A 15,760-nucleotide genomic window follows, 5' to 3' on the forward strand; every position below is an offset into this window, starting at 1 on the left:
GGCCCCTGTCCACCAGATTGCTCCTATGGTAGATCTGGTTATAATCCAAAGGATGTAAACACCCACATGTGCCAGTTGAACATGCCAACGAGAGCATTAATGAGGTCTAGCACTGATGTTGGCTGACAAGATCTGGTCAGTGTTCCAGTTCATCTTAAAGGTGCTGGATGAGTTCCACATTATGGTGATCACAGCACATGTCAACGCCAACGTTTTGTAGTTTTCTTCAACACTGTTACCATAGAAACATTTCAAGAAATGACAGGACACATAAGGCCTGAGATACCAAATAAAGAGTGCTGAATTGCACATGCAGTCTAATAGATTAGACTGGATTTAGGAAGAGATGCTTCTTACAGATATTGAACTCACTTTCTGAGATGGGAATACCCGGGAATGACACTTTAGAGCCGATTGCAGAACAGGATAAGCGCACAATAAGACTAACACACTATTTTCCCTCCAACCAAGTGGGCCGCTAGCAAGCTGGGAAAGTCCCACTGTGGATCAGCCGTGCACTGGACGAGAGGCATCCACTGATGGAGAGACGCGCACCCTGTGTAACAGAAAAGGAGGGGTTGCGAGAAGAGGAAAATATGGAGGCATTATACCAATGTAATTTATATTTTCTCAATCGCTCCTACTTTTGGGAAACCAGAAACACATAAAAGCTGTGTTTGGTTTCATTAAGTGCATCCAAGGCCGTAGCCAGGATTTTTCAAATACCGAGGTCAAAACTAAGACCACGACTTATAGAAGTGTGCTGTAATCCATGATGTATTTATACTGCTTTCTTGCTGTGCATTTCTCAGTCATGGTCACTCTTGTGGTCCAGTTCTTTCTCATCACTTCCAATTTTGCAACTTAAATCAACTCCTATTTCAGTATTCTACAACTTCCATGGTTGCAGCGAATATTTTTTCTGGAAGTGAGCACTATATAACTGCGACTTAAAAATCTCTAGTAATATGCTGTGTTTATTTGTGAATTTGTGAAGAATCTGCTGACGGAAGCGCAACACAGCTGGAGCTGTTCGGTAAGGAAAACAGTTAAATTGGAAACAAGTTGGGACATAACACCAGGGCCGGTGGATTTCAAGACCTCACTCCACCGCTGGCTATAGCCGACTACTTTCGTTTTTACATGGCAGCGGTATCTGCAAGTACGTGTCACGTGACGGTCCGTTGATGCAAGGATAATTGTCTCGACGGCTATTTTCACTTCACAATGAAACAAAACTTCAAGAAAAAAATACCGAGGACATGACATCGGTGTCCTCAATGGTAGCTACGGCCATGAGTGCATCTTGTGTGTGGAAAAATGATGTACCTATCCATCCTGAGTGATAGCATTAAGGACTTGGGACAGCACACCTGAAAAGTTTGCTTTGGGATACCCTGGCAGTAATTGCTGCAGTACGCTGGAACGACTCAGACGCAAGGAAATGCAGAGTTGCAAGAAGATTTGTGGCAGGTATTGCGTGACTCCTTCTTGTGACTGGCTCCAAATCATCCCGTCTGCTGCGTTTCATTTACTTCGGAAGACGGAACTTGGGGCTGGGAATGACATCACACCCGAGTTTGTATCGTTCCAGTTTACCAATCAGAAAACCTGTTTTAGCCAGGTTAGCTACTGATGGCAATACCAGTTAATAAAAAACACATTTAGTTGTATTTTGTTCATACAAACATCGTAGCAACATGTCCACAGATAAGTGTTGGACAGTGCTGTGTGTGTGACTGATTTAATGACACACAAACAAGACAAAAGTGCTAATAAACAGGATGATACTACTGCTGTTACACCTTCCCTCTGCATGAACAATAATAAAGCCCCAACGTCCTCAAACGAGTATTCCTGATTAGCAGTGTTGTAGCTTGTTGCTATTGCTAAAATGAGTCAAATGTGTATCGCGTATAAAACTACAAACATTATTAAGCAAGTTTCAACCATAACATTTGATAAGATTCTGTACCTGGTCCACTTTTGTCAGGGATCAGCTGTTGATCGACTTGGCCAAGATGCTGCCATCTGATTTTTACACTGTATTGTAATGTATTGCTACCACTAGGTGGCAGAAAAAAGCCTGTATGAACGAGGTCAACAGGTCAAAGTTAAGAAGAATGACGTGCAAGGTCCAGCAAACCCAAAATGTAATGTTCCCATATGAGGACGCAGTATCACAGGAGGTTACATCTTTGTTGATATCATGGTTCAGTTGTGATATCGAGTTACTTGTTTATCACTGCCCCCCCCCCTGGTGTGTCTGTGTGGGCTCGCCTTTGTCTATATAACCCCCCCCCCCCCCCCCCCCCCCCCAAAATAGTGTCATTTGTCAGGTCAGTTATGTTGACTTCAGTTTAGGTTGTTATTTGTTTAGTTGTCTAGTTTTGAAGTTGCTTTTCTTTAGTTTGCTTATTTTTGTATTTTGGAAAAATAATCTTGTTCATTTGAAATGAAGCTGTAAATAAATTTGTGTTTTCCAGCCTTACTGTGTGGTCTCTGACACACATCAGACTGAAAGAAGCAGTTCTGTGAGAGTTTTTTTTTTTAGGTGTAGTAATATGTCAAATGTTTCATCAATCTTTTATATCTTCTGTTGCTCTGATCTCGTATTCACAAAGCTTTTAAGATCATTTGCTAGCACAATAAATAGTGCAAAAAAGTAAACCAGGGGCTTCACTGAAATGACTACAGGATGTGGAAGACAAGCCTCTGCACTCATCTGTGCTCCATTCTTGGGCCATTATTCTTCCTTATTTATATAAAGCATTCACAAAAGTCGGCCTGAGGAGATCAGGACGGCTGAGTCAGTAATGTTTTTTAAATCTCTTCTTAAAACATACTTTTAGCAGAGAGCCTTTCCTGATTTTATTTGAGTTTGATCTTTTTTTAATCTATTTTTCTTTCATCAATCGAACCTTATGCTGCCTTGTAAAGCACGTTATAATGCTGTTTTGAAAAGTGCTCTATAAATAAAGATCATTATTATTATTATTACTAAATCGTCCTCCATTCCGGTTTACAGAGGACAAACTCACAGATAAAAGAAGACAACCAACTATCAGCAAATCAAACTTTATTTTCAAAGATAAAACTGAATATTACAGTGTTATTAAAATCCAAAAAATCATTACAGCTCAAATGTTGATATTAATCTCAACATGATTAAGACACGATTAAGAATGGTTATTTAAGGATATGAAGAATCCAAGACAGGAGTCAGAAATACTGTCAGTTTGTTCAGTATAAAACTGTTCTACATTAAAACTACCTCACCTCATACCAGGCTTATGTTTTGGCACATTTGTGTACCTTTAAAATAAAAAATACTGACTGTTCAGTTGCCTCTCTGATCGCTGTTGTTCCCTTTTCTTTGTGAAGCTCAGAAATACAAAAAACTGTGCTAGTCTCCACTTCATTCAAAATGACAGCTACAGATTTACTGACTTAATCCAGTCGTTTCCTCTAATGTGCACAGTGCATTCTTTTAATAGTCACACTGCTCGGAATTACAGATATGGAAGTTCTTTAAGGCATATTAGAAAATGAAAATGTCCACTGCAACCCAACAACAACAACAACAACAACAACAACAACAACAAGAGCTTTTTAAGACATTTCACTCAGCTGTTAATGATGTCAGTGTGAATCCAAACCCACTGCAGGTCCTGAGTGACTGAGATTTGTTTTTTCAAAGACACAGAGTGCAAAATCAAAAAGAACATTTAATACTGATGATGCATACATGTATGGTTAAGATGATATGGATGAGAACTCAACCGTGAATATTAATACAGAGCTATAAAAAGGTAACAGACTGTCATGACAGTATAGAGGAGAAGCTTTAGTTTCTGGCACAGAGAATAAAGAGGCAAAGAAAGGCAAAAAAGACATGAAATCTTCAGAATCAAAAAAGGCATTTCAATGTCAACATTAAGACTTATAGTGATGGAAGTCTACAATTATTCAGTTGCTTCTGATTCAAATCATTCTGACCTTTCTTTGCTTCCATCAGATAATCACACAAACACAAAGCTCTTTAGAAAGAGTCACTTATCACATGAAACAGTCAATACTCAGGTTAAAATCAGGACTGAATGAATGAATCTAGTGAGGGTTATCATTCCAGTGTAATACTGGCTGGTTTGTGGGTAAAGGTAACAGGTTAAGTATGGCGCTCAGCTAGGTTTATCTGTCCCTGCATCAGCCTTCACACTTTATTAAACACCGTTGAATCAGCACTTTCCCTCCAAAGCTGTCTGCTCGTGTTTTCTGTTAGATTCAGAACAATTCTGTCAGTGTGCAGCGTTTCTGACTAAATAAGAAAAAGTCTGAAAAATGCTGAGTCAGGCAGTAGCTTGGCACAGTGGTGTCTTGGCAGCAAACCCTTTCTTTTACTTCTGTGCTGCATCTTGGGAAGTGGAGTCCTGAGTTGCTTGTGCACTTCCTGAGCTGGAGTGTTGAGCCAGCAGCTGCTTCGGAGGACGCAGGAACACCAGCATCACTGTGATGTTATCACTGGAACCAGCTGACTTGGCGTGAGCCACCAACTGTTGAGCAACTCTCTGTCCAATAGCGTCCTCGGACAGTTCCGGCAGAGTGTTTCCTCCTGCCTCGGGGTCAGCGGGCTGCTGTAGAGCATCCAGGACCAGTTGAGGGACCTCTGAAGGTCTGACTGCATCAAAGAAGCCGTCACACGCCAGCAACACATAGTCCTCACCCCCCAACAGCTGGACTGTGGAGCAGTCAGCATCTCCAGACACATAGGGCTTCTGGTCAAAGTCACCTGCAGGGGAGATGTGGATGTGAACCAGTGTAGCTGCTGACTACAATACCAGTGACCAAAACAGAGATTATCCTTGCTGCTGTCACCAAGTGCTGCTCATGTAGGAATCTTGGGTCTCTTTAATTAAATTAAAGAGTACAGTTTAGATCTGCTCTATGTGTAAAGTGCCTTTAGATGACTCTTGTTGTGGTTTGGTGCTATATATATATATAAAGATTGATAGATAGATAGATAGATAGATTGATTGATTGATTGATTGATTGAACCAGCCATTAAAGGCACTCCAGTAACATTCCACAAAAACAAGAGAAAGCTGAATGGCTTCTGTATGGCCAACACCACCCACTGATGATACATGGTGTTACTTGTTAATCTACCTTCAGTAAAGTGTCAAATACTTCAGTTTGAGTTATGTCTTCATCTCAGACATTACTGGCTGTGTGTACTTGCTGTGTGTACTGGCTGTGTGTACTGTCTGTGTGTACTGGCTGTGTGTACTGGCTGTGTGTACTTGCTTTGTGTACTTGCTGTGTGTACTGGCTGTGCTGCAGCAGAGAAACATTTTCAGATGCATTTCAAACATCACAAATTCTATGCTGAGAAATTGAACCCAACCCCCCCAACAGTTCTACACTGTGTAGATCTGAGGAGAAAGTTTGCTGCCCCCTTGTGGTGTGAGTATGGGCTGTTGTTATTTACCTCTTCCCACCCTTTTAACTTTTTTCTTCTATTCACTGCTTCACATTAAAATCAGCCTCTCATTCACTCAGAACATTGGTTTGTTGAGGAGCAGTTGAGGTGGAGGGACGAGGGCTGTTTTTCATTTATATTGAAGAATATGACCTCAACATATTATAGAATGACTGTATTACAATATTATTTAAATGTTGATTAATTCATTAATGTACATAAATGATCTCGATATAATATTGTCTTCAACACTTTAACACACGTCACCAAACACACAGGATATTAATAATAATTCACTGATTCTTGAGACTTTGGCTAAAACATGTCCCACTAAGAATATTGCCAATTTCTTTGAGAATTTATCACATTTTCTTATTTAAAATAATCAGAGTTGATCATCTGAGGATGTTTTGCACAAATGCAACTTTTCTTCACATGTTTGTTTATAATTGTATAAATGATTTGTTTATATGCAAGGCCAGTACCCACAAAAGCATGTGTCCTCAGACAAGATCTTATCATTTCAATTTGATATGAAACTGTGAAAAAATGATTAGTAATATATAGTATGCCAGATGAAAGAGTGATTTAAAAAAAGCATTAAAAACTAAAATCAGTTCATTTCAACAATATTTACTATAATTTTGCAGTTGCCAAAAATGTGTCCCAAGTTTTTGTCAACACCGTCAGATATTTATAAATACGACAACTTTATGGTCAGTTATAATCCTGAGGAAACCCTTTCCATTCTACACATCTGATAAATGAAACAAGGTCAAACAAGCTCCTGTAAGTTTGTTCTTTTTTCAATATTTTTTACATATTTATTGATGTTGCTGGTGTCACAACCATGACGTGCCAACACTGTCTCTTTTGTATGTGGAGAATTCTTCTAAATGATGAAATAAATGTATGCAATTTAAGAAGAAGTCAGAGGTAGCTAACAACAGAGGGAAAACAAGATGGCTCCTTTAAAGAACTCATGCATGTCATCTAAAAAAGTGTGTTTTTGTCAGACACAGTCAGAAAACAATCAGTCAGAAAAGTCATAAAAATCTGTTGTAAAACCTACTGGGAGACAGTATAATGAGGTTCAGACAGGAGTGCTGTGATCACATGTCTCTGTTGTGGTTAAAAGTCTGGAAGCTGACGTCTGTACAGTGTGGAATCCATAAAGAGACGTTTGGTTACAATAATCCAGGTGTGATGAGATGAAGGCATGTGCAAAATGGTGTGTGTGCGTCTTTAAAAGTTACACATGGTATTTCTGAAATATATTCAAAGCTGATAACAACATAATGTCACCAGCTTTGTGGTGTGCTGCTTAAAATACTGTCAAAGCAGACATCTTGATTCTTGCAACAGGCTTGATGTAATCCACGAAGGAACCAGCAGGTGGCAGAATTTGTTTTGACGTGCTGAGCTACAGTGACAAGGATCTGTGTGTACAAAGACACTAACATATGTCCCAAAAGCGACCCCTACGGCACACCAAACACTACAGAAAATGAAGAGATGTTCACAGAGACACAGAATCTCCTATTTCAAAGGTAAAATGGTAAATGGCTTGTACTATTTTCTAGTCTTTTTGACCACTCAAAGCACTTTTACACTACATGTCTCATTCACCCATTCACACACATTCATACACTGATGACAGGGACTACCACACAGGGTGCCAACCTGCTCATCAGGAGGAGACTAACTATTCACACTCACATTGAGTCACAGCCATCAGGAGCAATTTGAGGTTAAGTATCTTGCCCAAGGACACATTGACATGTGGACTGGAGGAGCTGGGAATCAAACTGCCAGTCTTCCGATTGGTGAGCCACAACCAGATTTCCCCACCCATCCTGTCTAACAGGATGCAACAGATGGATGGAAGGACTGAGCACATACCCTCATCAGCATTGGTAACCTGGAGTGGGGCAGTGTCAGTGCTGTGATACTTCTTTTTTTTTTTTAAAGATTTTGTTGGCATAGACGCCTATATTTAGCAGTAGACCAACAGGAAACATGGGAAAGAGAGGGGGGTGTGACATGCAGCAAAGGACCTCCAACCAGGATTCGAACCGGGGTCGGCTGCGTATATGGCATGCGCTCTAACCACTCAACCACCTGCGCGCCCTGCTGTGATACTTCTGAAAACCAGTTTGAAACTTTTCATAAATATGTTTGGACACAATTTTTTTGTATTGTGAAGAATCTTGTGATTTATACCGCTATTAAAGATTCAGGACTGCAGGACTTTGTCCTAATCATCCTAACTGTGGTGTTCCATGCATGTCCAACTGGTAGGAAACCCTGCAGCAGACCCTGAACATACCAGAGGGACTACATATCTCTCCTGGCCTGGGAACGCCTTTGATTCCCCAGGAGGAGCTGGAGGGTGTTGTCTGGGAGAAGGTCTCCTTACTCAGTCTAATGCCACGTCAACCCGGTCCCAAATAAGCAGCAGAAGACGGATGGATAGAAATGTCAGTTAAATATGTGAGTCCTACAGTCCTCTCACATGCTCATGCACAGATTGCAAGTACAGCGTTTCATGAGCGGAGTTAGTTAACATGTGAGGAAATAGAGTCATCTTGCAAGTCGCAGCTTCTCTCAGTATTTGACAATTTCCTGTATTAACCCCAGCATGGACATAGAAATGACAAGCTGATGCATTTGCTGTCTTCTTGTCAGCAGAGATGGACTTACCTATAGCTCTGGATACAGCATACGTGCCATTAACGCGCCAGCAACCCATGAAGGTGATGCAGCCACCGAGATCCTCAATTCTCTGCTTCTCATCCTGGACAGAGGACAGAAGACACAGTTCACATCTGATCACACATTCATATCATACTGTCACCTGCAGTCATTTGTTGTAACTATAGTTGCTTTTCCACTCTGCACACCATTCTCAGGAGATATAAATAAGCAAAGAAGTGTTGCAGGAGCCCCGTAAGTCCCAAACGTTCTCATCTTTTTATCTTCTATTGCATAGGGCTGCATTGGTGCACCAATTTAAATGTTAAACATCACAAAAGTTGACCTCTAGGAAAAGCTCTGTATGGATTTACTGTGTTATTCCACTCGTCACAGTAAATTCATTATAATGAACTGATTTGTCACATTTGGCTGACACCAGAGGCACAAATCTATGTCTAATTCATTCATTTGCTTCTCAGTTCAGCTAATTTAACAGCACAATTATGGATGCCTGACTGATGCCAAATGTCAGTTTGTTTCACTTTAATCTCCGGTGTTCATGTTAATAGACTCACTATGCTGGGCTCAACTGTTCTAATGGAATACATGCTGTCAAACATGCTGGAACATACATTCTGTTACATTTCTGACTATTCCTGCTATATATTCTTTTATTCTCCTTACCTGTGTGTGTGTGTGTGTGTGTGTGTGTGTGTGTGTGTGTGTGTGTGTGTGTGTGTGTGTGTGTGTGTGTGTGTTCCTACCTCTCTGTCTGGTTTATGGGGGTCCATCAGTGTTACAGCCTGTCCCTCTCTGACCAGTATTACTTGTGAGTCTCCCAGCCAGGCCACTGTCAGCTCCTGACCCTGGATCAGCACTGCAACACCTGTAGTGCCACTACGCAGACGCTGACAACACACACACACATTCAGTTTACTGTCATAGAGGATTGAAGACATCAGAAAATCATTTAAGAAGCTGGAATCAGAATTCAGACATTTTCTTTTTTTTAAAAAAGATGACAAAATAATAATAATTGATTATCGATTACTGATTAACAGATTATGTTAATTTAATAGCTGACCACCGACCAATTGTTGCAGCTCTAGAGACATACATAAATGCAATATTTTTTAATCACTTTTCACTCATTCATTCATTCACAATTCATCCTTTAAGACAGAATTAAATTTATATTACATATATATTACTTTTATAATGTGATTAAAAGGTGACCTGTGTGTTTAGGAAGCTTCAGTACCTCTCTCTTGGCTTTGCTTCTAAACATGTCATCAGTGCGTGTGAAGGCACTTTTAAAGGCTGCAGCTGCGTCACTCTGCAGTGTCTGCTGTTGACTCAGAGCCACATGGAGGTGAGTGGCGGTGTAGGTGGCTGCGTCCACGCCCCCGTGGCCGTCAAACACACCGTAGTAGGCACGCTCCACCCCATCCTGGAGCATCGTGGAGAGACAGCGTTTGGTACGTTTGAATCATTGTGATGGTGTTATTTTGTTGATTTTTTGGGGCAGATGCTGATACCAATATTAGGGAATAAAAAAATTCAGATATCGATATATCTGCCAATAATCATATATATAGAGAATATGTATATAAAACGCACATTTTTTGCAATGTGGTTATCAAATCCCTCTGATAAAGATATGTAATGCAGTCATGATATTTTACAGTGTAACTATAAACACAGTGCACTGAAACAGTAAACTTATATACAATATCGGCCGATAATATTGGCTGACTGATATATTGGTCTTGCTCTAGTAATGATTTCTGAGTTTTGGAATAACAATATAAAAGACCCTGATGAGCAGTGTTTGGTACCTGGATTCCAAAGAGCTGGTTGAACTCAGCGAGGGCCAGGTGTTTGTCCTCCATCTTCCTCCTCGTGTTCTTGATGGCGTGAACGGAGCATTGGAGGACGCGAGAGGGCGGAAGCTCTGGGAGCTTTTGATGCCATGCCAGCGCTAAGTCTATGAGCTTGTTGAGGAAGAGACGCTGCACTGTGTCTGACTGAAGTACTGATGGAGACATAAAGAAATAAACGAGGAATCAATCAGAGCCTTTTAATGTAATCGCTAATGCTACTGGAAACACACAAGAGTTTTCACAGCATTAGATTAAAGTCTCACAATACCATTCAACCATAGCAGCCTCCTACATAAAGTCAAATACTAACAGGCTACTTGCGGTTCATCTTCCTGGTTGGCCTCTGCTTCCTGGGCACAGTGGAAAGGTGAGAGGTCGTCCTGCAGCAGCTGGGACAGCGCAGCCTGGCACAGGAGGGTGCTGAGGCCTGCAGGAGCACCCCTGTAAAAAACAAACAGGAGCAGGGATTACACAAGTGTCTTATTATGTCACCACACGCTGAAACTAAATGATACACAACCGCACAAGCATGAGCTGTGTGGACCACGCCCCGGCAGAGGTGACTGATTCACCTCAGCACAGAGAGGAGTGAGTCAACTGGAGCAAACACAGGAAGCTAAAATAGGACTGCTGGTGAGAATCAAAGTGAGGTTAGTGCTGCAGAGAGGACCGGGCTCAGGAATCAGGAAGTAGCGAGAACAATGATGTTTTTGCAGACAGGATGAGAGGCCTTCCTGACAGGGATGAAAAGAGAGCATGCAGATAACAAGCTCACCACAGGTTTTTACATCTCTAATGTTCCTACTATATGTTTAACTGATCAGTTCACTGAAAGGAACTCAGACGATCTGTGTATACTCTACTTGTAAATGAAAGCATTATCAGAGTTCATCTAAACAAAAAGGATGAAACTCCACACACTCCATCATGAAACCTTCTTCATCCCTCCTGGTTTGTAATGGTTTATTCTGCAAATGGTCTCACATCATCAATGTGTCACCTTCTAAAAGACATTGCTGTGGCGTTCCCTGCCTGCCCAGATACATTTCCTCTGACCTCACAATTATTTGTAACAGTTTATCTGTTTATGAATATTCTGATACATTATCTAGATCAATAGTTATCAAAGTCTCCCCAGCAAAAAGGGGGAATGATTTATATTCACTATAATTCCATCCATAAGTAACATTCAGACAGACTGTATGACTGCTTTGGTCATGGCTTTCATACATTTTCTGTAATACAACATCTGAAAGCAAAACTCCTATCAGGTGGGGTCGGTGGTGTCATTTGTGTCAGTTTAGGGCTCCTTGATGTAAAAAAGTTTGAGAAACTCTGATCAATAAAAAATTGTGAATTGCAAAATCGCAACTTCGTTCCTACTGAACACTGAGTAATACATTTAAGTTTGTTTGTTGCAGACTATCAAACCACACAGTACTCTAGACTGTTGGTATGTTCCAGGTCATGGTATATCCAGCAAGAGCAGCTGGACCTGTTCAGAACTGAAACCTTCCAGAATCTACATGTACAGTTACCCTGTGTGGCTTATTGATGTGTTTTTAACTGTTTTTGGACAATAACTGAGTTTTTGGACAATAACTGAGGTCGCAATGCACCGTGGGTGAGTTGTATCAATGAGTGTGTGGAAAAAAATGATCATCCAGCAAAAAATGGTAACCTGTTGTAACCAAAAACCCTGCAAAGTAGTAACCTTTTCCAAAAGGCAACAAATGACTGCATTCTTACCTACCCTAAAATCATCTGTAAATGAAAAAAACAGAATGTGATCATTTGTACTGAGAGCAGCACTGTTCTGTTGTTATGTTCCAGCTCTCTGCTTTACTTTTAGACTGTGGATCAGCAACTTTGATTCTGTCTGGCCCTGCAGCGTGAAGCCCACCCTGCATACTGAACAAGCAGGGCAAGAGCAGAGCTGTCAGGAATGTGAGGAATGCACCCGCACGTGCACGAGCGCGTGTGCACACGAGATGGGGCAGATAGTGCAAACACAACAAGAACTAACTCCACTGACAGTAAAGCTCAGTGTGTGATCTGTCAAATATACTATGATAAAGAAAATACACTAAAATATATAAGAGAACTGTAATAGATTCCAACAGTTACAACTAGTTTTCCTATTTGGGTGAGTTCATGGTTTGTTAGAGAGTTCTGCTGTGTGTTTAGAATGTCCCACAGTACCCAAACGCATCCAGTTGTTTTATTCCAGTTTAACCACATGCTGCATGTTAAATGTTCAGGATATTCTAAATCTCACCCATGCAGCTGGCATGATTTAGTAATTAGGAATGAAACAGATGATCTGATGATTACTGTGATCTTTTACCTTGAAAAACAAACCTCCAGAAATGTGGCCGTCACCTTCGACTCCAATCCACCTGTTTTAATAAAATCTATATCTCCTCCCACTCATGTATTACATATTTGTATTTTTTGTTTATTGTATAGTATTTAGAGGTTGTTTTATTGTTTATTTTATTTTTATTTTTTATCGCTTACTGAATAACTGAATACTGTTGTGTCAAAAAGTTTCCTACCTACCTTTTAAATCACTTCTTATAACTCCCTTGTATGTAAAGGCCTTCTTACTGACTGTATTCCTCATCCTTTTTATGTTTTTAATTCTATATTTTATCTCTGACTATTGTTGGTTTTACTGTTTTATGATTTGATGTTATATTGTACTTGTAACAGAGCTATTCAACTTTGCACTTTCTACGTTTTACTTGATTTTATGGACAGCACTTTGTAACATTGTTTTGAAAAGTGCTATAGAAATAGAGTTATTAATATTAATATGAGAAAATCAAGAATCATAAAATCAGCTCATTTATCACACAGTGGCTGAAACAGACTTTATTCTCTTTGCTCATATCAGAGATGAAAATGAAGCAATACGTGTATAACAGTGAAATTAACTGAGTGGAGCATATGAAGCATGAAGCAATTTGTTTTCAATGTGCTGCTTTTTATTGGTTTATTTGCACATTTGTATAATAAAAGTCAGGGAAAATAGTAAATTGACATATGTGGGTGAGGTAGTAACCCACTATAGGCTTATTTTAAAATGTCAACTATAAGAAATGAAAGAATATCAAAAATAAACATAAATATAATTTGCCTAAATAATATTATGTACAAATATTGTGAAATAAGAAAAAGCTAAAACATATTGTATACACATACTGCCTAACATATAACTGATAGAACTTTTTGTGACTTACTGTTTATTTGTACTGTGGTGGGATGTGATCTGATGGCATGCTGGAGTTTACTAATAAACATACAGCCTTCTCTTCATTTAGTGTTATGTGTATATGGGATATTTTGTGTCATACCTGGCAGCCAGCAGCCTCAGACCCAGTTCCAGACTCTCTCCATGCAGCTCCTCCAGGGAGACTCTGCGGCTCAGAGGGCTGACGGGCAGCGGACTGCCTTCCTCCAGAGCAGCTGGGAAGTCCTCCACAAACCTCCCCAGGAAGCACCTCGCCGCCTCCTCCTCCATCCTGTGCTCTCTGGCTGCAGTAAGCTCTCAGCTGAACACAGGGTCAGGGCTCACAGGTCACCAGTGGAGACCTGAAGGCCAGACAATTTAAGATTCCAGTGTCACTTTGAAGCCATGTGATGGAAGATGAATGAAGCATTCAAATCACAGATGGCAATTTGAATTGAAAACCTCTGAGGCTGTCCTCACAAATCAGAAATATTACAGATAATATTGTTATAATCTATCATAACAGCACACAGATACACATACACTCATATAAAGAGTGTATCCATATTAAGAGTGTATCCACATACTTTAGAAAGAAGTATTCCCAAAATACTCCTAATAAATCATATAAGTACTAATATATATACAATAAATACACATATATACACCCATACATACACTTATATACACACATTTATACATATATACATATACATACATTCAAATATATATATAAATTCAACATCTTAAAAAAACAAGTAAATTAAATAAACTTAAAAAAGGGAAAACATAAACAATAAATATTAGTATTACACTAAGTAAAATTATTTTCTAAGAAGATATAGGCTTCCTTAAAGATGTCCTCCACATGAATGATGTCATATAAAATACTCTGCTTAAACAACAAAGTGTGTCTGGTGTGTTTTTTTCCCCCCACAAAAACATGTATGTATCATCACCATATTCAAATCCTTCGTACTCATTCAAAACTCTAGAATCTATGAATATGAGGACGTATTTCCTTTCAGCAGTTGAACTGTTGGATTTAACATGTCTCTTCCCTCACTGTAAAGTCAGTGTTTGTGCACTGGAGGCTTCAAGTTTCCACATCCCACTTATTCAAGTTACATACTGGATCATGATTCACTCCACACTAGTTGTGATGCATCTTTAAACCAATCTGTGCAAACTGTGTTTACATTTACAGACCCACCCATTCAAATCTGATTTTCAGTGAGCACAGACAGACAGACAGAGATAACTTCCCTATGTAAGAACAACCTTCTAGTGTCAGACATTATTCTGCACAGTGGAGAAGGACTTTAAAGACCTCAATATCCAACAAGCAGCTATCACCTTTTATCTTACAATACTGCTTACGAGTAAAAATAGTGACCGGAAAGGCAGTATGTGTAGCTAGAATAGCGAACATGTAGCCACTGTGTACATCATGACTTGTACTACTCTGTTTGAGCAGAGGAAGGGAGAGGTATGTGCTGTCTAAACATGTCATTTAACGCTACAAGCTGCTAAGTTACCCAACTTTGTGAAACACAGCCGTGTTACTTTGTATTTTACTGCCAACAGACGACCAGCCCACGGTTAGCCAAAAGTATAAAACTGCTTTACTATCCGTGTTATGACACTGTTCACATGGTGTGCTCTACTGTACCAACCCTAATGTTGACGGTAGAACTGTCACAATGGAAACATTAACGATACTGAAAGTAGATACGATTCATGAAAGAAGTCAACGTTAAAACAACTGAATGGTTACTTAGTTTATAACTTCTAACGGTCCCAACGCAAAAGGCTGTTTGTTCATCTTACCTTGGGCTAGCTAAGTAGGAACAGTCCCTCAGTACGTCTACACAAACTACAGCCCGACAGCTGAGGGAAACACACCCTTTGGCCAGAAACAAAAGAGGCTGACAGGGCGTAAATCTCACATGGAGAACTGCTCTGGTATAGCTAATAGTTAGAAGGCTGGCAGCGGTTAGCACCGTGATAAACACCATCAATAGTGTTTAGAGATCTGCCGTTAATCTCCTATTGGGCCACTTTCCTCTACGTCATCACGCATCTTCCGCTGTAGATTTAAAGGGCCATAACGAAAAAAAGGTATCAGTCTTCTCTAATGTTGGAATAAAAAAAACAAAAAAACGAGTAGTGTCGAGTCGAGCCGAGTAGTGCTAGAACTGTATAATGGAAAAGCCCCAATAGAAAAGCACGATGGTGAATTTGGGCCATCTATGAATAAAAAAATTAAAAAAAGGAAAACTGACCTGGAAAGGGTCAGTTTGTATATATGGCCCTAATACGGCGTCGTAGGAATAAGATTGTAGGCACGTTTTTCTAGAGATCAAAAATTGAAGACATGAATTGGAAAAAAGGCTGTGCTTTTGCCTTATAAGTATACTGTATCACAAACAAAGCCAAAGAAATACACTTCAAAATACATCAAAT

General features: G+C 39.9%; 1 protein-coding gene across 1 annotated transcript; it reads right to left on the reverse strand.

Moving 5' to 3' along the window:
* Positions 1–3,062: 3,062 nt before the first annotated feature.
* ppm1f (protein phosphatase, Mg2+/Mn2+ dependent, 1F) lies at positions 3,063–15,252 on the reverse strand. Its single transcript, XM_062417432.1, has 8 exons — positions 15,125–15,252; positions 13,419–13,656; positions 10,370–10,500; positions 10,015–10,211; positions 9,438–9,626; positions 8,941–9,084; positions 8,183–8,276; positions 3,063–4,789 (listed from the first exon to the last, which is right to left on the reverse strand). The coding sequence occupies exons 2-8, from the start codon at positions 13,583–13,585 to the stop codon at positions 4,398–4,400; spliced, it is 1,314 nt and encodes a 437-aa protein (XP_062273416.1). The 5' UTR covers positions 13,586–13,656; positions 15,125–15,252; the 3' UTR covers positions 3,063–4,397.
* Between the last annotated feature and the right edge of the window lie 508 nt (positions 15,253–15,760).

Source organism: Scomber scombrus, chromosome 4 (genome assembly GCF_963691925.1).
Source record: "Scomber scombrus chromosome 4, fScoSco1.1, whole genome shotgun sequence".
In the NCBI taxonomy this organism is placed as follows: domain Eukaryota; kingdom Metazoa; phylum Chordata; class Actinopteri; order Scombriformes; family Scombridae; genus Scomber; species Scomber scombrus.

Excerpts from the sequence above, each read along its gene's own strand:
- ppm1f (XM_062417432.1), bottom strand. The coding sequence starts at position 13,585 with ATGGAGGAGGAGGCGGCGAGGTGCTTCCTGGGGAGGTTTGTGGAGGAC. Across the intron at positions 10,501-13,418 it reads CTGAGGCTGCTGGCTGCCAG|GGGTGCTCCTGCAGGCCTCA; the intron begins GTATGACACAAA and ends TGTTTTTTACAG. Across the intron at positions 4,790-8,182 it reads TGCTGTATCCAGAGCTATAG|GTGACTTTGACCAGAAGCCC; the intron begins GTAAGTCCATCT and ends TCTCCCCTGCAG.